The 26,462-nt window shown below is 37.9% G+C and overlaps 1 protein-coding gene across 2 annotated transcripts in view; it reads left to right on the plus strand.

The window, feature by feature from the left end:
* Positions 1-15,675, plus strand: part of SERPINI1 (serpin family I member 1) — a 70,930-nt gene extending 55,255 nt beyond the window's left edge. For both annotated transcript variants that reach the window (XM_057739296.1, XM_057739295.1), the window contains 3 exons: positions 13,518-13,604; positions 15,032-15,121; positions 15,352-15,675. In XM_057739296.1, the coding sequence (XP_057595279.1) occupies positions 13,518-13,604; positions 15,032-15,121; positions 15,352-15,428 (254 nt within the window). In that variant the 3' untranslated portion in view covers positions 15,429-15,675. The remainder of the gene's footprint in view (positions 1-13,517; positions 13,605-15,031; positions 15,122-15,351) is intronic.
* The last annotated feature ends 10,787 nt before the right edge of the window (positions 15,676-26,462 follow it).

Consider the following 26,462-nt stretch of genomic DNA (forward strand, 5'->3'; position numbering starts at 1 on the left):
AGACACTTTATCATTGAAATAAGGTACTTGTTAGTGTAAGACAGCTTAATGACTGTTTTCCATCATTTCTATAGAACATGGGAAATAAAACAATCTGTTTTCTGATGAGATAAAGACAGATGTATATCAAGATAAAAGAAACTCAACGTGTAGGGCCTCTTCATATGTAATTTATCAAACGCAGTTCTCCAACTAGAGAGAGAGGAGAGGTGAGAGAAAATTCTTTAGCTGTTCATGTGTTTACAGTAAAGAATTTAGATTCCCTCTCCTGAAGTAGAAGCCTATGGAGAAATCAGGCTGACTGAATAATAGCTTCTAAACCTGGAGTGTGAGGGCCCATGGACTGCATTTAGGGAAGTGGATGCCTCCACCCCTGAAATATAGGGCTGTGTGTGTGCGTGTGTGTGTGTGTGTGTGTGCATACGAGAGAGAGAGAGAGAGAGAGAGAGAGAGAGAGAGAGAGAGAGAGAGAGAGAGACAGGGTAGAGATAGCAGGTGCATAGCTTTCAAGAATTCCTCAAGGAGTCTACGATGAAAAGAGGTTTTGACCTCCTAGATTTAGGATTGAGAAGATTGCTTTCTAACCAGTGTTCAGCTTCTAGCAATGAGATGATGCTGATGTATTTGATATCACAACTTCTACCCCTCATTTAGAGAGCTTACATCCCAAAACACTAATAGAAGCTTTCTGCATGTCTACTATATAAATCTTCCTGTCCACACAAGAGAAATGAATGTTCCTTGAGGAAAGGTCTTCATGGCTCACATCCAAGCTCCTAGGGTTCTGAACTCTTGAGTGGGGTTGTCAAGAAGGTAGGACTGGTGGAGATTCAGAAGGTAATGGGTACATTGTACTTGAGTCAGAAATATATTCATGGTTCAAGCATAGGATAATTTAAAATTTTTATGCTCCTTTCCTTAGGAATTTAGAGAATCTGTCTGCTATACTGGCCAATTTCCAACTGGATAATTATATTTTGCTTTCTTACCATAGCTCTGTTTTCAGTTTGATTAAAGATTCCTTACTGTCTCATCCAAACATCTAGGCAATTATTTCACACACATATTCCCTGCTTTTCAGTCCTGAGGGAGTATCACTGCAGTGGCAAATCAATTACTGTGGTCAGTGTAGCTTAAATTTTTGACATCTCTGGAAGGTTTATAAGGTAATATTTAATTGTCTTTACTATGTACAGAGACAATAGAGCATAAATGCACATATGAAAGCAGATTTGAAATCATGCTAGGATCTTTCAGAGTTCATGGTCTATAGTGCAAAATCTCTGCTCTTTGAGCAAACCTCCATCAGAACTGAATCCGTCTCAGCATTCTGTTCACAGCTGCATTCCAGCACCTGGCCCAGGGCTAATGCGTAGTTGGCACAGAGTAGGTGTCTGCTAGATGATAAAACAAGGAGAGAAGGAGAGAAGAGGTTTACCCAGGGCCACCTTGAACATTCTATTTCTTGAAACATTTAACTCCTTAAAATATCAATAAGAGGTCTAGGATTGGTTATCCTCAAACACTACTCAGTTCAGGTCTTCAGGATTAACTGATTTAAAGCCAACTCTCAAGCTTTCAGAGGGAATTCTTTGATTCTTAAATACCTAATTTTGCCACAGTCTTAGAAGTCCCAGCATGCCAGCCACCCCAACTAATACATTGTTCATTCTCTCTCTCTCTATCTCTCTCTCATACACACATACACACACACAAATATATACGTTACTTTATGAATCATTCATTCAAGAATTTTCTAGTGACACAGCTGTAAAACTTTCCTCTCTGCTGCCTCTAAATTCAGCAGCATTTATTCCCAGGCATCATTTGGGGTACTATATGCTCTGCTTACACGATTGGTGTCCTTTTCACATGTATACTTCTTTGCGTCCCCAAATAACATGAAAACCCTGATGATTAATGTGTTTATGACACTTAGTAACCCCACAAGTACCCAGGAATATCATTAGCATGTATTTGGTTATTACTTTCTACTTTAGTGAGAATTTCATGATATTTACGGTATACAAATTAATTGTATTGAATGCCATGTGTATTCCTTTCATTTAACAAGTCTTTGTGAGGCAGATAGTGTGAGCAAAGTACTAGGTCATAAAATGAAGAAATGATTTAGATATCATACCTCCTCTGAAGAAACACACAGACTTGTGGGGAGAAAGACATAAGCAGCTGGATTTAATAAAAGGAAGAGTGATAGAAATGTTTTATGGTAGTGGTGATTCTTAACCAGGTCAATATTGCCCTTCAGGGAACATTTGATAATAGCTGCAGACCTTTTAGGTTGTCACAATTAGGGAGTGCTGCTGCCGTCTACTGGGTGGAGGCAGTGATGCTTCTGCATCCCTGTGATCTACACTGCACAAGACAGCGCCCACGGCAAAGAACTGTACAGCGCAAAATGTTTATAGTGGTGAGTTGAGAAACCCTGTGCTAGAGAAAGCATTATGGAAGCAGAGAGGAAAAAAAATCAAAGGACAGAATGGGAGCATATCGGGTCAAAAGATGAAGGAACAGACTATATGTATTTTTTCTTCCTTTTTTTTTTAATTGAGGTAAAATTGGCATCTAACGTGATATTAGTTTCAGGTGTACAACACAATTTGATATTTGTATACGCTACACTGTAAGTCTAGTTACCATCTGTCACTATACAATTGGCCTGCTTCACCAATTTTGCCCACTCCCTTCCTCTGGTAACCTTTTCCTCTGGGAACCACCAATCTGTTCTCTGTATCTCCACTTAAGTGGGTCTTTTTCTGAGATTTTGTCTTGTTCTTTTGTTTGGAACATACTCCTCTGGTCCCTTATTTTGCTTGACTCTCTTTGTTTGTTTCTATGAATTAAGTAAAACAGGTAGCTCTCCCAGTCGTGAAGCAGTGACCATGTGTAGGAGATGAACCTTACTGTTCAACCTTTCCCCAGCTCTTGGCTGACTCTTGAACCCTTGTGATTATTGTCTAAGTAGCCTGGTTAATACTTGATAAATCCCAGTTGTTGCCAGCATGTGAAGACCCAGCAGTGTTCCAATAAGAAGGATCTCAGTCAGCACCTGGTTTGAGGGTGATTGGAAGCTAGCTCTTCAGGCAGTAACTTTTAAAGTATGCAAATCCACGCAGCCCTGTGGACCCACAGTTATAAACCCTGCTGACCTCCAGACCAGATCTGAACGTGTCCCTGGGCGACAGTTTGCAAAAATCAGGGCTTCAGACGAGTGAATAAACTCCTTCTGGGGAGGTACCAGCAAGTTGTGGTGAGGCCAAGGGAAGGCTGAAGGATAGTGTCTCCCTGCCTAAGTTCCCCAAGAGTGCCTCTGTAGCCCCTAGATGTGTAGCAAACCTGTAGCCTGTCCCTCAGGTTGAAGCTCCGGAACAAGGAAATGTTCACAGGCAGACCGGGGATGGTTTTAGCCTGCACAGAACTGTCTCCCTGATTGTTACAGTCCTTTGGGGCCCAGAAATGCAAGCCCCTCTGGCCACCAGGGCCAGGCAATCAAGGGGCGTCCCCTATGCAATCTGTGCTCACCCCTAACTTCAGTGATGCAGGTGAAGAGCACTGGGGGAAGGGCACACTCCTGCCTTTAGCAAGGTTGGGGAAGAGGGCTGGAAATGTGGCACACCCAAAGCTTTAGCAAGGCTGGGTCTGTGTGTGCCTGCCTGCACTAGCAAGGTGAAGGGAGAGTGCAAAAACAGCGCTCACCCATGCCTCTGTCCCCAAAGAAATCCCCAACTTGTCCGTGCCGCTCCAGCAGATGCTCTAAGATGAGCAAATGAACCTCCTTCACATATAGTCCAGGCACTTCTCTAACTGCTGCCTTTGTCCTGGGCCCCGGGATGAGTGAGACAGTGTGCAAGTCCTTTAAAAGGAGTATCCCGGGTCTTCACAGCCCCCCACATGTCCCAAGGATGTAAGCCCCTTTGGCTTCCAAAGCCAATGTTTTGGGGGCCTTGTCTCTCTAGTGCAGGTGCCCAGGGTTGAGGTGCCCAGTGTGGGGCACAAACCCCTCCCTCCTCAGGGAGCTCTGGTCCTGTGAGATCCCTCCCTACTGGGGGCCTCTGCCCTGGGTTTTTGGTGAGACTGACCCTCTGCCTCTCCTACCTGTCTCCACAAGGCCCTTTTATCCCTAGTTGTGCCTCCAGTTGGTCAGGTAATTAATTATTAGTTCTTTTTCAACACTCATTCCATATGTAGCTCTGGATTTGGCGTGTCTGTGGGAGGAGGGGAGCTCAGGATCTTCCCACACCCCCATCTTGGACTGCCCCCTCTTAAGTATGTAGTTAAGCTTTTAAATGCATAGAATATTTTTGAGCAACATCTTAGCAAAGGATAGCAGTGGCTGCCTCAAGAATACTGGGCAGATGCTCTTAGATGGGAGAGGGTTTTGCGTTTCATAGATGGCTGTGCCGTTTGGAAATTTACCTTGTGTATGTATTACTTCTTTAATTAAAACTCTTACTTAAAAACTGGGAAAATCTTATTTTTAAAATAACAATATTAGTAGAATTTGAAAACTCAAAAATACCCAGAAACCTATTCAGTACTATTGGGACGCTGCTACATTCTTAAATCATGTAATGAAATTTTTATCTTTCTTTAAAAATAGTAAGTGTGATTTAGCAGTGGACCAAAAAATACCCTACTTCACATTCTCTTGCTTCTGGAAAACCTGAGTGACTTGAGAGTTGTTTGCTACGACCTCTTGAATCCACTCTTTCATTTTCTGTCCCATGGCATCTACTTTCATTTCAGACTCTCATTACTGCTGCCCTAGACTATTTCAATAGCCTCCTAAACAGTTTCCAATCTCTCTTCCATCTAATCTGTCTTAGCTACCACTGCCAAGATTAATCGCCTTAAAACTCGCTCTCTGATCATTCCAGTTCCTGTTCAGAGCCTCCCTTCAGTCTGCTGTGCACTCTCCACTGCTCAGCAGGGCGTACACACCTTAGCTCCCTCCAGCCTCAGCTCTGGCTGATTCCTTACACACGGCCTGTGCTCCAGCCAAACCGAACACTCGCTCTGCACTTCGTATCCCTCCAGCCTCCCATCTGTATGTAATCTCTCCCACCTGAAATGCCTTTTGAACTGAGCCTCAGGTCAAATATCTCCAACTTTATTAAACCACCATGATTACACCAACCAGCAGTAATCACTCCTTTTTAAATACTACGATATTCTATTATTTTTCTTATGCCACATACCACATCTAATTTCATATTATCATTATTTACGTATTAGGTATCCCCCGCCAGAATTTAAACCTCCACATAATTGATCCTTATGTGTGTTTAAGAAGAACCCAGCACTGTGCTTTCTGCTTTGTACTCCCTGAATGAAGGAATACGATGAGATGCTCTGTATTTATTGTTTATTTTTTTCACCTTAGTTTGATGTCCATTGCTTTTGACGCTAAATTCCATTAACATAAAACACAGTAAAGACTCATACAATAAACATGGGCTCTAGATAGTGCTGAGAATCATTTTCTTCTCAGATCTATTTAAAATGCTCATCTAGTTGCAGAGAGGATCCTGTTATAGAGTAGGGCTATTTTTGTAATGGAAATGGATGACTGTCAGCATTTGGATTAATAGATAATCCTCTTGGAAGGTGTAAGGGGAAAGAGAAAGAGAGTACTAAATCCTTCAGCACAAAGTATGAGCTTTAATAAAGGAGCCAATAAAATAAAGGAATTAAGAAGACACAGTGAAAGCCATATTCAGGTCAGTCTCAAGTGCTCAGATTTATGCTGGACTGACTCTTACATCCTGCCCTTGTTTGTTCTCTTTCTCCTTCTACCTGTAAGTCAGAGAGCTGTCTTTCTCTTTCAGCGCCATAACTCCAGTTTTCCCCCTACTTTCTTGCTTGGACTGTTGCAACGGCTGACAAAGTTGATCTTCTTGCCCCCAGCTGATTGCTCATCCAACTCACACTTTACAGCTGCCGCCACCAATATCTTCTAAAATCAAAGCAGTCTTGTCTTGTTACTTCCGGACCAAGCCCCGCCTCTCTAGCATCGTGGTCCAGGCTCTTAAAATCAGGCACGTCCCCCACCAGTCCCCTCCTCCTCCTAGCCCCGGCTTCCGTTGGACCTTCAGGTCCTCACCACCGCTTCTCGCACTTTGCAAATATAATTCCCTGCTTGGAATGCCCTCCTCTGCTTCTCTGACTTTCACTCTTCTACTTATTCTTCAAGAACCAGTCCAAATGTCACCATCCCTGAGCAGCTTCCCCTGATATCTTTCCCTTCCTAAATGGTTTACTTTCCCTTATCTGGACTCTGACAGTGCAAAGTGCCCCTGCACGTTTCACCTTTTCCTTAGATTGTGTGTTCTCATACCTGTCACAGAGCTCCTCAGAAACCCAGACTGTGTCATAGGTGTCTTTCTGTCCTCAGAGCCCAGCACGGCAGGGGGAGCGGGATACATGCTGGGTGGCTGCGTGCCCTGAGGAGACGGTGCTGGGCCCTGCCTTGCGCCAAGTTGGGGGCTTCTCTCACATGTCTGACCCCTCTCACGCCCCATGTTCCAGGCACACAGCCTTTTTTGGGGTCCTTGAACACACCTGGCTTGTGTCTGCCTCTGCACTAGCCTTTCCCCGCACCAATAACTCTACCTTTAGGTCTGTTTGGGACTGGCTCCTCTGTATTCTTTAGGTCTCAGCTCAAATTAACCTTCTCAGATAAGCCTTTCCTAACAGCCAACATCAAGTAGCTCCTCTTCCCTTCCCTAGTCACCAGCCGACCCATCACTTTATCTTATTTCTTACACTTACCATACCCTGAAATTGTGGTCATTTATTGATTTCCTTTTTTTATTATCCCTGTTATTTAATGTCTGCTTCCCTCATTAGGAAGGAGCTTTTTAGTTCACCATAGTATACCCAGTGTATCAACAATGTCAGGCACATTGGAGGGGCTCAGTACATGAATACATGAATGAGTGAATAAATAAATGAATATTTGCTGGTCTATAAAAAAATCTATGCAAAAAAACAAATAAGCAAACACTATTCCTACCTTGAAGGAGCCCAAGTTCTAAAAATCTTTCTAAAGTTCATGGGTGGGGCCAAAGCTAAAAATATTTTAACAACTAAAGTACAGAGACAGAGACGTTTTTGGTATCCTTGGGTTCTGTTACGGAACTCTGTTCATTTTGTTATTTGAAGCATGTCCTTGGTGACACAGAAATCTATTTAAATTGGCTGTTTAGGAACAGCACCACAAAGGAAGTCGTGGCATGCTCTCACATGATGCCATCCTGCCAGTGTCATGTTGATCACAGGTACTTAGAGCCTTTGGTGCCCTGCACAATACTTCATTTGAGCAGGGTACTTGATAAATATTTGCTCAGTGACTGAATGAATGCCTTAGTATTTTGCTCTGCTTTTTTCAGAAGAGCTTGAATTATTGCCCAGCTCTTTTCTGGGGAACGTAGGGTTTGCTTGGCCCTGTTCCCATCTTATCCATTGTGAAAAGCCTCGCTCCACACTGCAAGAGAAAAGTAGGCAACAATGTCTGCTGTGGTTAGGAGAAGACTGCTTGGGACCAGTGCGTGGGTCTTTTTTTTTTTTTTTTTTTTTGTAATTCTGTTTGCCATTCATTTATTTCCATTTATAGAGAATAGTTAACTTTTCTCTAACAAATAAGACAAACTCATCCGTGTAAATCTCTTCAATGCCCCTCACATTATGATTCCTTGAATATCTGAGTGTGTACTTGGTGGCTGGCAGTGTGCAAGGAATTGGGGATAGGGACAGGAGATGAATAGGACAGGAAGGTCCAGGCCCTCAGGGAGTAAGTGCATGGCCTTTCAGGAAAGATGGGCTTGACTGACATAATTACATGAGGATGAGCAATCCTGGAGGGCAAACACAGAAGCCATGAACTTGCCTGTATTCCTGCATGATCTGATCTCCTTCTAAGATGTGGTGGCAGCAGACACATTCTTGCTTATATTTTATTTCAATGTGACTGCTTACAATTTGTCCCTGGAGAAAAAAAAGTTTCATTTTCTTTTGTTCCCTCAGTGTTCATGATGTGATTTCTTACTTGCTACATTTTATCTTACTTGTATATCCAAAGGGGTGGTGTTTTGCTGAAGCTTAAATGTCCTGAGGTCTCCTTTACAACTGCAGATATTTGCTGTCCATGGTGTAGCAGTTGATCACCCCGGGAGTTAGAACACTGGATTCGATCTTTATTTTGCTGTCTTTGAAATATATATGATGACAGTGGTCTGTTGGATCCCAGTCCCTTTGCTCTTCTACTCAATTAGATTTTTAAGTTTTCTAGCGTGTGTGTGGTTTTTGTATTCTTTCTGTCTCTGGGGCTGTTTTCCATCAATTTTTCCTAGACTATCTACTTTGGATTAGTGTCATATGTTTTATTTATTACAAGAATAAACTTTATAGCCATAATTGTGAACAGAGTTGTGGTCATGGTGCCTATAGAGTGACAACACCCAAAGTCTTACAATATGAAATAACTAACTTCTTTCATTTAACAGTTACTAAGTGTTAGGTTAAATACTAGAAGATTACACATTACCAGGAAACTGCCTGTAGTTAGGTTCATTCGTTAGGCTCACTAAATGCCAGAAGCCAGGAACACTAAGGGGAAGGACACAATTCTTTTTTTTTAAAGAACTTTTATTGAGATACAACTGACATACAATAAACTGCATATATTTAAAGCATACAATTTGATTTTTTTTTTCTTATTAGTAATGTATATATGGCAATCCCAATCTCCCAGTTCACCCCAACCCCCCCCCCCCCACCTACTTTCCCCACTCGGCGAAGGACACAATTCTTGCCTGAAGGTTGTGGACAGTCCAGGAAGAGAGAGATAGCAATGTGAATATGATGTATTATGAAGGCTTAAATAGAATTAGATCTTGGGTTCAGTGGGAAAGAGCAGTCAGTTCTATTTTAGCGGGGGTAGGAATCTGGGGAAGGCAGAAAAGTCCTGGTAGGGTTCGCAACTGAGCCTTAAAAGTGGATTAGGTGTCTGACTGTACAATGGTTCAGGAAGTTTCTGGGGAAGCAAAGACACAAAAGTGATAACGTGTGGTATGATCAGGCCATTGCAATTCAAGTAATCTGGAGCACATTGTGTAGAGTGAAGACTGCTAAGTGAAAGAGGCAGAGGCAACCTCATGGAAGCCCTCATGTTGCATACCAAGCAGGTATGCAGGTGTGTAATATACTGAAGGGGAGATGGGACGTGGAGCTAGCAGGAGAGGGGATAAAGGGTTTAGATAGGGAAGTAGCATAAATTGACCTTTGTATTTGATGATCATCCCAGAGGAAGCTTTAATGTGAACTGGAGACAGAGCAGTTTTAATTGCTGTGTCATGATACCCTGACATCCCCAGAAACTCATTTAAAAAATTATTTGTATATGTTGCTGGGTTTAGTTTTTTGATTGTAAAGAACTTTTACCTCCATGTTAATAGGTGAGTTTTGGTCTATGAATTTCTTTTCTTAGTCCCTGTTTAATTTAAATAGTGAGATAAGACTACCCAGAGATGACTTAGATTGCTTTTATTCTCTTTTTAGAGTCTGGAATAGTTTTAGCTCAGAAAATTCTATCTGTACCTAGAAGGTTTGGTTAAAATTCCCTAGAAAACCATCTAGGCTTGGAGTCTTTATTTTTGAGGATGGGGGAAGATTCTGTCTACTGATTCAACTACTTTAATGGTTACTGGACTATTCAGACATCCTATTTTTTTCCTTGATTCAACTTTATAATTTATATGTTTTTATAAAATTGTCCAGTTGATGGTAAATCTTCTGTTTCAAAGTTATCTGCATAAAGAAGCATAAGAAACTTGTGGGGGGAAATGGAAGTATTCTTTATCTTATTGTGGAGATGGAGTCATAGATATCTACATCTATCAAAATTTACCAGATTGTGTGTTGTAAATAGATACAGTGCATAGGAAATAAATTATACCCCTAAAAGTTGATTAACATTTATCTGTGGAAAATTATACATAGTGTTCTTTGTGATTTTTAAAAATTCTCTTCTGTATCTTTAGATATGTTCTCCTTTTTTGTCTTAATATTGTTTATTTGGGTAATTTTTCTTTCTTCTTTGTGAATCTCATTATAGGTTTGTGCACTTCATTATCTTTTAAATAACTAGCTCTCTGGGAAGAATCCTTGGCATTCTTGCTTTCTTGATCTTTCTGCCATGGTGCCTTGCAGTATCCCTCCCCCAACACCATTTTGTGGGGGTAAATGAGAGCACATGAGAGGTTAGGGGACTAGAGGAGGATATACTTGGGGAATACTCCAGGGTTGAAGGGATGAGACTGATCTCGGGTGGCCTTGGCCCGCAGCGGCTGGAAGCGGGGTTTCAGCTCCCGGTCAGTGACTGAGGTCGGGCAGCAGTGGTGAGAGCACCAGTCACCAGACCAGTGGTCAGTGACAAGGCCATGGCCCTACAGCTTTGAAGGAAAGAATTCCCACAAAGACGGAAAGTAGTGGAACAAGTAAAGTATTTATTAGGGGAAAAAAAGGAGCAGTATACGTGTGGCTAGACACACAGGTGGGCTCAGAGAGAGTCGCACCCCTGTGGCAGTTTGAATCACTTTTATGGGGCATTTCTTCCGTGTTTCCTTTGACCAATCACTTTGATTTGCCTGGTTCAAAGTCCATATTTGGCGTATCTCAGGATTTTCCCACGTGTGCATGTGCATCTCTTAGCCAAGATGGATTCCACCGAAGAGGCCTATGGGTAGGTTTGGCCACTTGGCATCACTCCCCTTTTGACCTCCAAGGAGGCTTTCTGTGCACGTGTGGTCGGGGGAGGTCTGCTGACTTCTAGAATGAGGAATATGTGGTCTCTTATCTTCTAGCTGGGCAGGGCCCAGCCTCTTCTCCCAATTGTCCTGTTGTTCCTGTCTCAGAGTATCAGTCCACAGGGAATGAACTCAGACTGTTTGCCCTGGGGGCCCATCTGTCTCCTGCCTCAAGAATCCTTCTTTTAAGATGCCTAGTACAGTAAGCAAATCAGGCTCAGGGGATGTTGGAGGCAGTTCCCTTGTGCAAATTAATTTATCTGAAATACCATTCAGTGTATTGAAAACTCCCCTTAAATTTCTGAACAAGGCTTACCTGACAATGTGGACACTCCTCACCCTTTAGGAACTGGGTGCTGCCACTTTGGCATTCAGGGCCATTGATGCATGACTCTGCCTTAACTGGCAGACTGATGAAAATGGGCAGCAGAATCTGAAAACAATACAGCATCAGTAAACTACTAAATAGTTATATTTTACTGTCTCGGAATTCAGTGTTTGTTTTGCCAACTAAATTATTTTGGCTAGTTACTTAATGCAATTGATATTTTTCTTTTCAATTGCTAAAAAAACTAGTCATCTGGATTCAAGAGAGCTAATTATACTTAATTGTTTAATGTAAAACTTTATTGCTTTTAATTTTTCTTCTAGTTATCAAATTCATTCTAGAAGAAAATATAATATGCAAGATGGACTATTTCATAATGCAGTGCATATATCTTAATGCTAAATATGAGCTGAGGAAGGAATATCGCTATTAAAATGTAATTAGAAGTGTCACCAGTTTGTCTTGGAGCTTATTCGGAATAAGCAGGTCCTTTGCAAGAGGTGTACCAAAAACGATGTTGAACATCATTTTCTATCCGTATCAGATAATTATGTGTTTTTGAAAGTATTACTAAGTAGTTTAATGGGAAATCAATTGTGCTTTTACTGAATAGTCCTGGGCATCAGCAACAATGTTATTTATCTTAAATTTGAAGTAACCTCCTAGGATTAAAAAAAAAAAAAAATGGTACAAACAAGTAATTCTTTATCTTGCTTCCTTGTGCTATTTTTCTTTTTATATATTTGAGGTATCTTCTGTTTGTTTTGTTTTAACCTTGGGGAACAGTAGGAAACCCAAGACTGAAAGCTACTATATTGTATGGTTTGCTAGGGCTGCCATAACAAAGCACCACAGACTGAGTGGCTTAAATACCAGACATTTATTTTGTCATGGTTCTGGAGGCTGGAAGTCCAAGATTAAGGTTTCTTCAGGGTTGGTTTCTTATGAGGCCTCTCTTCTTGGCTTATAGAATGTCATTGTCTCCCTATGTCTTCCCATGTTGTATTAGTCAGGGTTTTCCGGATAAACAGAACCAACAGGATGAATGGATATACGTATATATATGGAGAGAGTGGATATGTGCATTTCTCTGTGTGCACGTGTGTGTGTGTGTGTGTGTATGTGTGTGTGTGTGTAGAGAGAGAGAGAGATTAAGAGATTTATTTTAAGGAACTGGCTTGCACAATTGTGTAGACTTTGGAAATATAAAATCTGCAGGGTAGGTCAGCAGGCCAGAGACACAGGGAGGAGTCTGAAGGCAGTCGGCTGGCAAAATCCCTTCTTGCTCAGAGAAAGCCAGTCTTTGTTCTATGAAAATCTTCAGGTGATTGGATGAGGCCCACCCACATCATGAAAGTAATTGTCTTTACTCAAGGTCCACCAATCTTAATGTTAATCCCATCCAAAAAAACATCTTTGCAGAAACACCCAGAATAATATTTGACCAATTATCTGGGCACCGTGGCCAAGCCAAGCTGACACATAAAATTAACCATCATGCGTGGTCTTCCCTCTGTACCTGTTTGTGTCTAAGTTTCCTCTTCTTATAAGGACACCAGTCATGTTGGGCCAGGGCCCACCCTAATGACTCACGTTAACTTAAGACCATCTCCAAATACAGTCACATTCTGAAATCTTGGGGGTTAGAGCTTCCACATATGAATTTTAGAGAACAAATTCAGCCTATAACAGCCATTAATTTAAAAGTAAGCATAACTAGAAGGACAATTCAAAGGTGAAAACAGTCCGCCTAATATTAAAAATGTGTTATTTCCTCCGACTTTTGGATAAAGCATGTTTTTGAATCCTCAGATAAACCAGTTAACTGGAATGGGAAATGACTTTTTAATATATTCCCATTGCTACAACCTAGAAGTCAATTTTGTTTTCCTTTGCCAAGGATATTTGTGTTACCGTAGTAATTAGAGATTAGATTTTTTAAAACTTTCTTATTTTGGTTATATGTGGATTTCTACTTGTTTTCATTTCATGTTTTTAAATTTCAAGTTAGAGAGAATCTTGTAAGAAGTTTATATCTTGAGTTATGAACTAATTTGAAGCTGCTATTAAAAACAGAGCCACGTTTCTGCTTTTTCTGGCAATATGAGGAATACATGGTGGGAAAATTACCAATAAAAATGAAGGAGAAAACTAACAAGAGAGTATAAAACAAAGACAAAACAGAAAATACATCTTCAACGGTTCTCTCAAATCATAAATGTAATCTTACAACATTATCTCTTATGTTTTATATCAGTATCTTATGTCACTTATATTTCTCAAATCTGTTTAACTAAAGGATAAAGTGCTTCCCTATCTCTGATACCGAAGAAATGCTTCTGTTATCTCTTTTTTTTTTGCAGATAACAAAGAGATTTTCCTTTCCAAAGTAATTCACAAGTCCTTCATAGAGGTTAATGAAGAAGGCTCAGAAGCTGCTGCCGCCTCAGGTGCCAAATTATTGTTTTCCAAAATCTTCTCACTTTTTCGAGATTTGTATTTTTAAAGCAATCTTGGGTGGGGAATGGGAGTCATTTTTAGAACTAAGCCAAAAAACTGACACTGCTCTAACTTAGAAGTCAAGCTAATGATGAACCTGCTAGAATTTTCCGAATAGGAGATGAAGCATGCAGTCATTTCAGTGCCCATACAGAGTAACTCCCATCTCTAATGAGAGGCAGGAGGAGATTTGCAGCTCTGCAGAATAGATTTTCCTTCTGTGCTGCCTGTTTAAATATTTTAAATATTTTCCTGCTGCCCAGTTAAACATTTTTCTTTCTACTTAATTATTTGCGGAAGTTAGTTCTTAATTTTGTCAGTGAAGAGCTTTGATTTTTTTTAAAAACACATGCACAGAGTGCATGATAGCATGCAGTACATAATTTTAAGGTAATAATAAAATAATAATTTTAAATAAAATTATTTTTTAAATTTACCTAAACCGCATGTCCAAAGCAAAATGGTAAATATCCTTGATTATTGTGAATTTTCTGACTTCTTTAGTTAAGTGAGAGGATTTTTCTTTTTTTTCATTTATTTGTTTGGATTTGTTTCAATATCATGTTCAACAGTCATCATCAAATTTTGGTAGGATTTTTTCCCTTCTCTGGTAAAATGTAGCATATCATATTTGCACACATTATTTTTAACTTCTGCATACATTTGTCCGTTAAAAGGATCTCATCAGTTAAAATGGTGTTTTCAGGAGGAAATAGAAACAGTAGTCTCAGGAATTGAGAAAGCTTAAAATCTTACATAATTTAATCTTGTCCTTTTCCTGACAACGAATCTCCCTGCAGCAAGTATAAAATGATTATCCTACAATAAGGATCTCAAGGGAATTCAGTTTCCCAGCTGTAGGAAACACCATTGCATCTCTCCCTGCTGTATTTTCTCTTTAATCACTGCTGTTCTGGCCACGTACTAGAAGCCTAGTGACTTACTATGTAAAAACCCCCATTTCAGATAAAAGAAATAATGATTTGAGAATATAAAGAGGCTGTTTTCTTGTTTGTTTGTTTGGGTTTTTTTTTTCCCCTTTCCTTGACTCAAAGGTCATTTTAGTAAAGCTGTAATATTTATCTGAGACTGAGAACAAAAATTTCTAACAGGCAGAATAAATTGTCCTATATTTTTGGTGGGGTGATGGGAGGGAACCGTTTCTGGGTGTGTGTTTGTGTGTGTGTGTGTGTGTTTGTGTGTGTGTGTTTAAGATCAAGTAGAAATGTTAACGCATTTACAATTTTTCTCTCTTTAAGTCTTTAAAATCTTGTTTTGTAAATCATTACCTCTGCATTGAACGTAGATAGTTTGGAGAAATTACTCATTAGGCCTCGCACATCCACAGACATGTAATTACTTTCTCTCTGCACTACAGGAATGATTGCAATTAGCAGGATGGCTGTGCTGTATCCTCAAGTTATTGTCGACCATCCATTTTTCTTTCTTATCAGGAACAGGAGAACAGGTAAGTCTGTTATGAGAACATAACTTTATTTAATAGGCCAAAAAGAGATCATTCGTTTAGTTGAAAACATTTTTCCACATTATTTATCAGGTAATTTCTAATGTTCAAATGATTTTTTAAATGAAACTTTATTTACATTGTAACCTTTAGAACACTGCTACTAGTAAGCAAGAAGGAAAATAAGTATCTTTTGTTCAACTCCTCTTTTGTTCACTCCCAACCCAATACAGGTACAATCCTATTCATGGGACGAGTCATGCATCCTGAAACCATGAACACCAGTGGACATGATTTTGAGGAACTTTAAATCATTTTATTTGAATAACAAGGAAAATAGTAACGAAGCACATTATGTTTGCAACTGGTATATATTTGAGACTTGTGTTTTACCCTATATCTTAATATTTAAAATAGCTACCAATAAAAACAATGTATGTAAATTATGAGCCAACTTGTCAAGGAATGCTATCAATATTATTGAGGTAATGGTCCTGTCATGTCGTTGTGTTTGTTGTGCTAGTATTTAAAATAAAAGTACACAGTGAACATGTGAACAGCTCTGTTTTTCATTTTAGAAGTTGTAGTATAAAGATACTTCCAGGTGAAATTCGGAAACGGTGACGTTTCTGGACATCTTAAGTCTTTCATTATCATGCAGAAACAAAGCACCAAAGTAAATCTGCATTATACAGTTATACGTAATAAGCAACAACAAGTGAGGTGAAGACAGGTACTCTGTAAAAATTCTAATTGCTGTTTTTCTGAAGACAGTGTATAGTGTAATATAAAAACATGCAAACTGAACATCTGTGTGGCTCCATGAGAAAACTTGTTAGAAAAAAATAGGGCTATGCCAGCCCATAGATTATAGCTATAGCATATTGACTATGTCTTTAAAGATCCACTTGGCTTCATAAGGGTGATGTAGATTATGAGCCTGGAATATCACTAAGTTTTGCTGTGGCAAGTAAAATCTGAACTACAACATAGTTCCCCAAAGTCCCCAAATAAGCCAAATAAGCAAGTTAATGATAAAAATATGCCTTCTGGTATGTCACCAGAGAATTAACTAGAAAAGCTCCACTAGTACAGATACTAGAAACTAGCAGATCACAGGCTGCAAGCTGCCCACAGGGATGTTCGTTTGTTGTGTGTAAGAGGTTTTCATGTTTTGAACTTGAATGCCTGTAACTGGAATATCACATTCCTTGTTTCTCTCATTGGTTACCTGATGGCTCTTGGATGTGTTTGTGTTTGACACCTCTTGAGAGTTATAATAAGTCCTTTGCATAATATTTTGGTCTTATTTTCTAGTATAAGAGTAGTCGATTCCAATGGGAAGTGTTAATTTCTTAAGTTCTCCAGTAAATTATTTTGTTATCCTTTTGCTGAAATAATGGTATTCCTTTGGGGGAAAGAAAAAAAGAGAATGGTCTCATTATGTTCCATGAATGGAACCAGGCCCATTTAATGCCAAATCTTTTATTGTATGATTAATGGTTTCTGAAAAAGTTTGAAACGTTTCAAAATGTAACGGAAACAGTTTGTATGTGACTTTCTTGTGTGTTAGATATTTTGCTATGATTTGGAGCTGTTAAGAAGAATTGATATTATTATTAACTTTAATTCTGTTCATGAGAGTTGTGCTTTGGAGCAACTGCGCCTGACCCTTGACACACTGAATTCTAAACTCAGAGGAAAAACTTGAAAATTTGCATTTTTAAACAAGTTCCTTTGGCGATTTTGTTACACACTACATCTTGAATATTGCTAAAATAAAGGATACAGGTGGGACACTTACATACTAGTTGTTTAAATATGATTAATTTATAGAAAATTGATCACTCAATGAAGTGTCCTAAATTAGTGCTTCTCAAGTTTATGTGTAATGCACTCATTTGGGGATCTTATTAAAAATGCAAATTCTCATTTAGTAGATCTGGGGTGGGACCAGAGATTCTACATTTCTAACAAGTTCCCAGGCAATGCCATTGCTGTTGGCCCATGGACTCATGTTGATAGCAAAGTTCCATCTAAGATAGATGTTTGATATTTTTACATATGGAAACAGAAAAACTGTAAATTTTCATAGAACTTGGAGAAATTCAGGAGATAGGGTTGTAGTTTATATTATACAAAAAAGAAAAAATGGTTTTACTCTAAAGCTCTTTTTTTCTGTTACATACTATGGTAAAATGCAGACTTCCTCTGCATATTAGAACACTTGAAATACAGTCTTTAAAAATATAAAGACATTTATAGGCCATGCCCACGAAAGAATTTATGAGTTTCCAAGGACATAATACTTAACACTGACTCTTTTACTGCTTGTGTATTCAGAAGACTTATAGTTTATTCATAAAGCTGAGGTTATTGAAGACCAGTGTTCTTGATTTCATTTATAATGTACACAGATTGGGCTAACTAATGTTTATTCAGTATTGATATTCTGAGTTTGTGATGTTCTTTATTACCATATCACTACTTCTTAAGCATTACATATATTGCTATACCTGTGTAGTCATCAGTCAACTAAATGAGATACCTATAAGGAAGAGTACACATCATTAGACAAGCATGTGGATTTTAGAAACCCCAAAATGCAATTTTTATTAGATGATGTAAGGTTAAACTCTACCTTTTAGAATATTTACCTTAAAATATTTCAATACAATTTAGATGTCCCTTAAATGAAGATGGATTCTGCTTTGTTACCAGCATGTTTGTGGAGTGTTTAAAAATAGAATACTGGATAGTCCCAAGTTTTTCTTATTGTTTGATTTTGTTTATAATTTCTTCAATATTTTCCTTTCTATTGAAAAAGTTAATCTTTTTTTTAGTTTCTTTTTTTAAAATTGAGGTATAGTTGATTTACAATATTATATTAGTTTTAGGTATACAACATAGGAATTCAAAACTTTTATAGATTATACTCCATTTAAAATTATTATAAAATATTGGCTATATTCCCTGTGCTGTACAATATATCCTTGTCGTTTATCTTGTACAAAGTAGTTTCTACCTCTTAGCCCCCTTACCCTATCTTGCCCCTCCCCTCTTTCCTCTCCCCATCAGTAACCACTAGTTTGTCCTCTACATCTGTAAAAGTCTGTTTCTTTATCGTTATGTTCATTTGTTTGTTTTGTTTTTTAGAGTCAACAAATACCCTCTAGGTCCACCCATGTTGTTACAAATGGCAAAATTTCATTCTTTATCCATTCATCTATTGTTAGGCATTTCAATTGCTTCCATATCTTGGCTATTATAAATAATACTGCTATGAATATTGCAGTGTATGTATCTTTTCAAGTTAGTGTTTTCATTTTATTCAAATATATACCTAGGAGTAGGATTACTGGATCATATGGCAGTTATATTTTTAGTTTTTTAAGGAGAAATATTAAAAAGCATAGTTCAGTTCCATTTCCTTTAAAATGTATAAGTTAGCACATACACACAAACACAAACGCACACACACACACACACACACACATATACAGTGTGCACAGCCAGCTTACAAAAACTTTTTTATTTTTCTCATATTTTGGGGGAGGAAACAACAATTATACATCTTCTGCTTTTATTTTAAATCATGTTTAACCTTCATTGGTATAATTGACAAATAAAATTGTATATATTTAAAGTTTACAATGCAGTGATTTGATATATGTATACATTGTGAAATGATTACCACAATCAAGTTGATTAACACCTCTGTCACCTTACATAGTTACGTGTGTGTGTGGTAAGAATGCTTAAGATGTACTCTCTTAGCAAATGTCAAGCATACAATATAGTATTCTTAACTCTGATCACCATTCTGTACATTAGATCCCCAGAACTTTTTCATCTTATAACTGAAAGTTTGTACCCTTTGATCAATATTTCCATCTCCCTATTTCTCCCACCCAACCAACATCTAGAAACCACCATTCTACTCTCTGTTTCTATAAGTGTGACTTTTTCTTTTTGGTTTCACATACAACTGATACCATTCAGTATTTGTCTTACTTTGTCTGGCTTATTTCACATAGCACAAGGCCTTCCAGGTTTATCTCTGTTATAATAAATAACCCCCTCAGCCCTGGCAACCACCATTCTATTCTGTTTCCATGTATTCTATTTTTTATTTTATTTTATTTTATTTTTAGGTTCTGCATTAGGAGTGAGATTACACAGTATTTGTCTTTCTCTGGATTATTTCACTTAGCATCGTGTCCTTCAGATTCATCCATATTGTTGCAAATGGCAGGATTTCCATCTTTTCATGGCTGAATAATATTCCTTTGTGTGTGTGTATATATATATATGTATTTGTGTATATTTATATATGTGTATATGTATATATACATATAGTACAAAAGAATACATATATTACTTTTCTTTATCCATTCATACATCACTAGACACTTAGGTTGTTTTATGCCTATTGTGAATAATGTTTCAATAAACGTGAAGTTTACAGATATCTTTTCAAGATACTGATTTCTTTTCCTTTGGATATATATTTTAGATATTAGCCCCTCAGATATTTCCTTTGGATATATATTTTAGATATTAATGGTTTGAAAATATTTTCTCCCATTCTGTAGGTTTCCTTTTCACTTTGTTGCTTTACAGGAGCTTTTTAGTTTGATGTAATCCCACTTGTTGCTTTCGCTTTTGTTGCCTGTGCTTTTGGTGTCATATCCAAAAAAGTATTGCCAAGACCAATATCAGGATCTTTTCCCCTATGTTTTCTTCTAGGAGAGCAAACAGAGAGAATATGAAACTTAACTCAGCTGCATTGTCCCATGTCTGCCAACTAAGTTATTCTTGAGGGAATTTTGAAGCCTCTACGTGCACATTAAAATAACTAAGGAAGAAAACTATGTCTTATGAAAATTGGGAGAGAGTTCCACAAAATAATCAGTTTACTTATAGAAGATAGTTTAACATTAATGAGATAAAAGCTAAAGGCGCATCATATATATATTGGCTTCTGATTTTGATGAGACAAAGATGCATGGATTTGAGAAAAATGTGTTTAATTAATGAAAATAAAACCAATGGAAATAAAACACATACTGTCCTTTGTCCAAACTCACCCTTTATTATATATTAAGTATAGACACTCTTCCTTTCTTTGAAAATTGCAGGGTTTTTTGTCTATTTGGGGAAAAATTACAAAGGTTATTTGTGACATATGGCAGGTTCCAGAAAATGTTTTTTCAGCAGTCATCCCAGCTTCTAGCTGATATAGCAGTTTTTTCTCTTCCTCAAATAGGAGGAGAATGTTTCCTCTCCCCTTTTCTGAAAGTTTTGTGATAATTCACAAATACATAAATCTGACATTCGCTCACACAATTGTTCTTTGTTATTCAAGGAAAATTGCTGATGGAGAGATTATCCTTTTCTATATGATTGAGTCATCCTCCCCCCAAGTATTTTCTGCTTAAATATTTATAACCAGGTAACTATGGAAAAACATGCACTGTGTGGCATGAGAGAGAACCAAGTTTAAACAGGATATCTGCCACCTACTAGATGTCTGTCCTTGGAACAAGTTGTTTAATTTTCATCTGTATATTCAAATAATAGCACCTACTTCATAGGATTATCTGAGGATTAAGTGATATAATGTGTATGAGGACCACAATAAGTACTGGACACATAGCAGTCAGTCATGAAAGGCTTGCTATTAACAATATTACCATATTTCAACTCTTCTAAGACACATCATTTTTCACATTTTAACATTCAGAGAATGGAGTGATCAGAGGTGTCTCACAATTGCTGGTGCAGGTAACAGCCGTGACTTAGACGGCACGGCCTCTGAGCACAGAAATCCTGTTGCATGATGGCTGTTTGACTGTAATCTCTTGGCTTCTCAGTCCACAAACCATTTGAGAAAGAGTCATAGTGACTATCTGAGGAGGTATTGTGAATCCTAGTTATTGTCTAAAAACCTTTCACTGATTTTTCTGTCAAATAAAGTGCCAGTTTCCAAACTTGTGTAATAGGTATTAACAGCTTAGAAGACAGTCCTAGTGACAAAAGTTGCGCTCTGGGCACGACTGTGTCACCGGTGCTCTTAGTGGCGTAGAGGACAATGGTGTTAGCAAACACGGACATCAGTCACTGCACAGAAAACGAATCAGAGCTGGACTCTGTATCTCAGAAACATTGTATTTTGCTTACAGTTTCATTTTAAAATTCACATAAGTAGATCTACAATAACAAGTATTTAAATAAGTCCAAAAGACATATGTAATTTTTCTGATGACTTTGAAATAAATATTCTATTCAATGTGTCATAGTTTAACTGAAAGTGATTTTTTCCTTCTAAGCTGTACATGAAACAAAGGAGTGTCTTACAACTGATGAATTGGATGAAATAGCATATTACTCACAGCAAGACTTGTGAAGGAATCACATTTATTAAAGTACATAGCAAATGGAAATGTTGTCATCTATAATTTCCAAACAAGATTGCTTTCATTGGCTCTCAGAAGGGTTACTTAGAAGTCCAAACTCAAAACGGGGAGGAAGGGAGTGTGTGAGAGAGGAAAGGAAAAAGGGAGTAGAACAGCAAATATTCACAAGCTACCTGCAAATGGTAATCATTTTCAGCAAAATGACTCCACAGTATCTGAAGCAGACCAAACTTAGTCGTTAAAAAACATCTGAAAGAAGAATTTTTCTGACATCCATCACATAGAAGTGAAAGTTAACGACTGGAATGTGTGTGAGGAAGGCAGAATGGGAGAGTGGGAATGTTGAATCTAGTTTATCTTTTTTTAAAAAAAAATTACACCTCTTAATGAAGCTTAATAACATTTCTCACCTTACACACTGTACATGCTAATTAGAGGCAATCCATGAGGAGGCTGATAATTATCAGATTAAATGGCAGAGGTTTAATTCTGTCCTGAAAAATTTTTTTCTTCCAACAAAAATCTTTCCTCCAATAAAACTGTTTATAATTAGCTGGTCTTAACAATTCATAGAAACTATAATTACATACTTCCTTAGCAACAGACTTTTAATTTTTTTAATTTCATTATCTTTATATGGATTAATTTCTAGGGCATTTCCTATGTCCTAGTGATGCCAATGGAAGAAAATTTAAAATGAATGCTAGATCTTGGTATTTATGAAAGAAAATATTTTTCTAATTGAAATTATTCATAAATATTTACTTGAACCAAATAAAGTAGAATGAATTTTGTTCATATGGCTTCTACTTCAAATAATAGTTTCTGAGTTTCTTCATTAATATCTATTACATTAATAAAGCTAACATTCTTTAGTAAGAACTAAAGTGTTAGCTTTTACCTGGGCAAGTTTAAAAAGGGAAAATAACATGCCACAAGATGTCACTATAATCCTCAAAAACTGATAAGGGTAATTGCTTTTATTTCAACATTTAAAGAAGTTAGTAAGAAAAAAAAAAAACTCCTCACAATAGGCACAAAGCAGTTGGTAACGTTACGGTTGATCTTTTCAAATCTATACATAACTATAAAAAGTACACCCTGGAATGAGCCTCTGGCATTCAATGACTTTCATAGAATAGAATAAGAATCTTTCATTCTTCTGAAATAAAATCATCTTCATTTTTATGACACAATTTTATCTAGCTTATTTCTGATTCAGATTTCAAGCACAATAATACTTTGGACTCATTGGAAATAAAAACTCCAAGTTAAAGATCCAGTAAAAGCTCTTTATACAAGTTCTATGATGTCTTTGATGTCTATGGAAGACTCCATTGCCAGCCAGAATGGAGATAAAATTGTGAGAAAAACACAGCATGGACCATTAAAAAAGGAAAAAAAAAACTCTCCTGGTAATATACTCGAGACAAAAATTATAAGTGAACTACTCATTCTTGTTAACCTCCCTGTTGAAAATCTCCTTCTGATTCACAGCCTATAGTCAAAGCACATAGATTAAAAGGGAATCTATGAATCTCTGTTTCAACTACAGTGACAAACTCATGGGGAAAAATGAGGTTAGTTGGTTCTTTCAAGATCACTTTTACCATTACCGGTGGAGAAAACAACCTGTCATTTATTAGATAAAGTTTTTTTAATGCTTTGAACATGTAAAATAATATTATATTCAGCAGTTTTAGGCTGTAGTTACAAGGGACTGTTTTGCATACGTGGATTTTTTTAAAAAGTTGTCCCTTACTTTTTAAAAAGGAATGTCTCTACAGATGGCCAATAAACACATGAAAAGATGCTCAATATCACTCGTAATTAGAGAAATGCAAGTCAAAGCCACAATGAGGTATCACCTCACACCGGTCAGAATGGCCATCATCCAAAAATCTAGAAACAATAAATGTTGGAGAGGGTGTGGAGAAAAGGGAACTCTCCTGCACTGTTGGTGGGATTGTAAGTTGGTACAGCCACTATGGAAAACAGTTTGGAGGTTCCTTAAAAAACTACAAATAGAACTACCATATGATCCAGTAATCCCACTCCTGGGCATATACCCAGAGAAAACCATAATCCAAAAAGAAACATGTACCATAATGTTCATTGCAGCACTATTTACAATAGCCAGGACATGGAAGCAACCTAAATGCCCATCAAGAGATGAATGGACAAAGAAGATGTGGCACATATATACAATGGAATATTACTCAACCATAAAAAGAAATGAAATGGAGCTATATATAATGAGGTGGATAGACCTAGAGTCTGTCATACAGAGTGAAGTAAGCCAGAAAGAGAAAAACAAATACTGTATGCTAACTCATATATATGGAATCTAAGAAAATGGTACTGATGAACCCAGTGACAGGGCAAGAATAAGGATGCAGATGCAGAGAATGGACTGGAGGACACGGGGTTGCCGGGGGCAGGGGGCAAAGGGGAAGCTGGGACGAAGTGAGAGAGTAGAATAGACATATTTACACTACCAACTGTAAAACAGATAGCTAGCGGGAAGTTGCTGTATAACAAAGGGAGATCAACTTGATGATGGGTGATGCCTTAGAGGGCCAGGACAGGGAGGGTGGGAGGGAGTCGCAGGAGGGAGGGGATATGGGGATATATGTATAAATACAGCTGATTCACCTTGGTGTACCTTAAAAGCTGATACAAAAGTGTAAAGCAATTATATTCCAATAAAGAGCTTAAAAAAATAGGAATGTCTCATTGGAAACATTTTAAAAGCAGATCCCACTGTACACCTGAAACTATTGATAATATAATACTATAAATAATTATATTAAAAATTTTTTAAAACAAATCCCTATAACTAGTTGTATGGAAACCTTTGCCACCAGTAACTTTGGTCATCACTTTTGCTTTCCCTGAAGTTTTTTCCATATTTATTCACTTAATTACTAATTTATCATGCTACAAAGAGCTACAAAGATGAATTAGATACAGAGCCAACAGACACTTAAAGTTCTTGAAATCCAGTTGAAGGAGGCAACTCTTTTAGTAAATGATGTTAGGATAGAAGCTCACACTGGTGCAGCTGGGGCATAGATGAAAAGGTGAGTTCCCCAGGAGGCGGGGTAAAGAGGTCCAGTCTATATAAATCTCAAACAGGAGCCAACAAAGACCTTCAGATGACTGTCTTTTTCACTAGATATGCTGACTTAGAATCATGAAAGCTGCATGATTTCAGTTTTCTTCTTGGTTCGATAAATTTACTTAACTCATGAAACCAACCATTTCATTGTTAATGTGAAATAAATATACGAAATTGTTTCCTTGGAGATAGAAAACATTTCTAAAGAGATGTTCTCTGAAGTACTGCTCATGTGGCTGCATAATTATATTGAATTTCGCACTTGTTCGCTTCTGCACATAACTTACTGCAAAAAACGTGCTTGTCTATTGATCTCCTGGTCTGTGAAAAAGGAAAAGGTGAAAAAATTACAATACTTTGATGGAGAATAGAGATACAGCAAAGCCTATGCATTTATTCTGTCAGCTAGGAGTTCTCTCCCCATTAGTAAAGTGTGTGCTGATTCCCAAACCCATCCTCTGGAGTTAGGAAAATGGCTTCTCCCCTGTGATAGCCACAGCTAGACCTACCTGTGGGAAGTCCCAGCACAGGCATAAATGGCAAACTCCTTGGCCTTGACATTCAGGCTCAGGTAATGGAGATTACTGCAGTGCTGGCACAGAAAGAATTTCTGTGTCCAGAGGTTGTACATCATTACAAGGTGACAGAGTTCCTAAGTGGTAGATTTATAACCATGGACAGGCATATAAGCTGTTTCTGGACAATGACCTGGGTGAACGTAGACAAGAACAAGTTCACGGTCCTCATGGTCTTCCAACCTTGGGGAGATCTCTCTCCAAAAACACCACCAGAACCACCAATTCCTGCGCAAGCTCGGTAAGAGAGGCATGGAGTACTGTGCCCACCCACCCACATCTGGTGTTTCTTGCATCTTTTGAACTGCTTCTCTGCTCTTTGGGGAACAAACTCAAGTACTGGCAACCTAAACTAGGTCCGAGTCATTCCCATAACCACCCTGCAATCCCAAACATTTTATTTGGTGTGACCTAGCACCTGCTATGGCTTCCTCTTAAAGTAAAAATGTCAGCTACTGTCAAACAGAAGATATTTTCCTCAGAGAATTAGATTTTTAAAAATTTAAAAACAATTATCAGAACAAAAAAACCTCAATAGCAAAAAAAAAAAAGAAAAAAAAATCCAAGAAATCTGATTATAACATAAGCAGAGGAACCTAATAGATAGTTTTTCAAAGACGACATTCAGATGGCCAACATGTAAATTAAAAAGCGCTTAATGTTACTAATCATCAAGGAAACACAAATCAAAACCTTTCAGAATGCCTGTCATCAAAAAGACAAGCAATAACAAGTATTGGCAAGGATGCAGAGAAAAGGGAACACTTGTGCATTGTTGGTAGGAATGTAAACTTGTGCTGCCACTATGGAAAACAATATGGAGGTTCCTAAAAAAATTAAAACTAGAACTACTGTATGATACAGCTATTCCACTTCTGGGTATACATTCAAAGAAAATGAAATTACTATCTCAAAGAGCCATCTGCACTCCCATATTCATTGCAGCATTATTTACCATAGCTGAAACATGGAAACAACCTAAGTACCCATGGATAGAGGAATGGATAAAGAAAAGGTAATGTATACATACAGCGAAATATTCAGCCATACAAAAGCTGGCAATCCTGCTGTTTGCTACAACATGGATGGACTTTGGCGGCATTAGGCTAAATGAGATATTGTATGATCTCACTTACATGTGGGATCTGAAAAAACTGAACTCACAGAAACAGAGAACACAACATTGGTGGCTGCCAGAGGCCAGGGGTTGGAGGGTGTGGGCTGAAGTT

This window comes from Hippopotamus amphibius, chromosome 6 (assembly GCF_030028045.1).
Source record: "Hippopotamus amphibius kiboko isolate mHipAmp2 chromosome 6, mHipAmp2.hap2, whole genome shotgun sequence".
NCBI lineage: Eukaryota > Metazoa > Chordata > Mammalia > Artiodactyla > Hippopotamidae > Hippopotamus > Hippopotamus amphibius.